Source organism: Octopus bimaculoides, chromosome 14 (genome assembly GCF_001194135.2).
Source record: "Octopus bimaculoides isolate UCB-OBI-ISO-001 chromosome 14, ASM119413v2, whole genome shotgun sequence".
NCBI lineage: Eukaryota > Metazoa > Mollusca > Cephalopoda > Octopoda > Octopodidae > Octopus > Octopus bimaculoides.
In genome coordinates this window covers 7,903,057-7,905,409 of record NC_068994.1, presented here as the reverse complement: position 1 = coordinate 7,905,409, position 2,353 = coordinate 7,903,057, and the positions used below count along the sequence as shown (strand labels likewise).

Here is a 2,353-nt window from a genome sequence, read left to right as displayed (position 1 = left end):
ACTAGGCTTCCAAAGAATAAGTCCTGGGGTCGATTTGCTCGACTAAAGGCGGTGCTCCAGCATGGCCGCAGTCAAATGACAAACAAGTAAAAAGAGCAGCAAAAGGCAATCTATGTCCAACTTACTGTAGAGGCTATGTTAGAACATGGAATGCTGCATTATTTACCTAGAGAGAACCTCTCATATGAACTCGTGGTGCATAAAAACATTAGCATTTATAACACTGATAGACAAGAATTGTCCAACAATTCTTGTCTGCCAATTATATAACTGTGTGTGCTTTTATGCACCACAAGAGCATATGAGAGGTTCCCTCTAAGTAGATAACACAACATACAGTGTCATAACAAAATCTCTGCATTAAGTTGGACATAAAGACTGCCTTTTAGTTAATTCATTTTAAACAATTTCAATCAAACAAAAGTGAATTAAATCCACGAAATCACTACCAGAGATCAACACAGCTGTTATATTTAAACATTTTCAGGTTGATGTCTGTAGGAAACCTGTCAATATGAAAACATCCCAAGTTTAACCCTTAGCATGCAAATTACTACGTCAAATGTAATAATTATTTATTCAATTCATTGTGAATTAATCATTCATTATCTTGTAGTTTTGAGATTTCAATGATGTGACAAATTTTAGAATGACATTTTAGGGTAGGTGGGATGGGCCAGATCTGGCTGATTTTAACACAAAACAGGTAGAGTATTTTGGGTAGATAAAGCTAGTTCGAATGCTAACAGTTAAGCAATTTTGTGAATATGCACACACACAAAGACATGGGTGAGAAGCTAGTGTCTAACCCATGTCAGCTTGGAAAAACAGACATAAAAAGGGAAACAAATGAACAAAGTTACCTTGATCGAGCAGGTGTTGCTGGAAACCATCCCACCAATTCTCAAAGTCATGCTTGCTGTCTGCAGAGAGTACATGATCGGACACGCTTATGTCGGTCTTGGTTGTAACATGGAATGTGTGAGGATTTTGGAATATGCGTGGATCAGCATCAGACACCTGAGTATTCTGCCAGGACCAACAAAGAAACCGGAAAGAGAAAGAAAGAAAAAAAACACTAACGTTAGACATAGGTGCAGGAGTGGCTGTGTGGTAAGTAGCATGCTTCCCAACCACATGGTTCTGGGTTCAGTCCCACTGCGTGGCACCTTGGGCAAGCGTCTTCTGCTATAGCCTCAGGCCAGCCAAAGCCTTGTGAGTGGATTTGGTATATGGAGACTGAAAGAAGCCCGTCGTATATATATATATATATATGTGTGTATGTGTGTGTTTGTGTGTCTGTCCCCCCATCATCGCTTGACAACCGATGCTGGTGTGTTTACATCTCCATAACTTAACAGTTTGGCAAAAGAGACTGATTGAATCAGTACAAGGCTTACAAAGAATAAGTCCTGGGGTCGATTTGTTCGACTAAAGGTGGTGCTCCAGCATGGCCACAGTCAAATGACTGAAACAAAAGAATAAAAGAAAAGGGGACTGAATGAAATCACGAAAATAATATGAAATTTCTTTCATAGAGCCATAGCTGTTTAAGGTTATTAAAATCTGTACTTCATATCCCACTGCCCTATACTGTGTTGCATTTATACCAAATACACTTAACACTAAAAAGTCTTAGGGCAGTTATTACAGAAAGACCAACTCAAATCTTTTCTCTTACTTTTGTTACAGGGATACAGAGATGAGGTCGTGCAGTTTTCTCATCCTGAGGTGAAGCAAAGCAGGCCAGCTCCAAATTCTTCAGTACACACCAGTAGCGCTTCTGTTTGTTCCTTTCTCTATCCACCTGTAAAAGAAGGAAGAAATATAAGTTTGCACTGAAAGAAACAGAGAGTATAATGAAATGTAGACACTTCAGAAAGCATCCAATAAAAAAGAAATATGAATGATAGTATAAATCCAGGAAAACTGATGAGTTGATTCCCTTACCAATAGATTGAGGTGACCAGTCATTGCAGGCCTTGTTAAGCAATGTGGTAACACAGCCAACCGACAGCAGTAGTGACCAAAAAACGGTAATTCATAGATATTGCCATCTGAAAGATTAATAAAGAAAAGAGTTTTTTTTAGAGAATAGTGAACACACACAGATATCTATATGTTTGCATGCACATACATCTTCATTTGTGCATACAAACATCCATGCAAAAGTAAAAGAAGACACACATCCATACTCACTCGTACATCTATCCAGATAAGCACATACATACATATATCTATACATGCAACCATACAAGCACATTTCTGTACATGCAACACATCCATACTTGCACACACAGATATATATAAATATATATATATATATATATATATATATATATATATATATATA

At 37.7% G+C, this 2,353-nt stretch overlaps 1 protein-coding gene across 1 annotated transcript in view; it reads right to left on the bottom strand.

Annotated features, from left to right (window-relative positions):
* Positions 1–2,353, bottom strand: part of LOC106877941 (rhotekin) — a 135,905-nt gene that overhangs the window by 15,625 nt on the left and 117,927 nt on the right. Inside the window, exons 10-12 of the mRNA XM_052973016.1 lie at positions 1,951–2,057; positions 1,682–1,807; positions 864–1,029 (exon numbers count right to left, since the gene is read on the bottom strand). Coding sequence (XP_052828976.1) covers positions 864–1,029; positions 1,682–1,807; positions 1,951–2,057 — 399 coding nt within the window. The remainder of the gene's footprint in view (positions 1–863; positions 1,030–1,681; positions 1,808–1,950; positions 2,058–2,353) is intronic.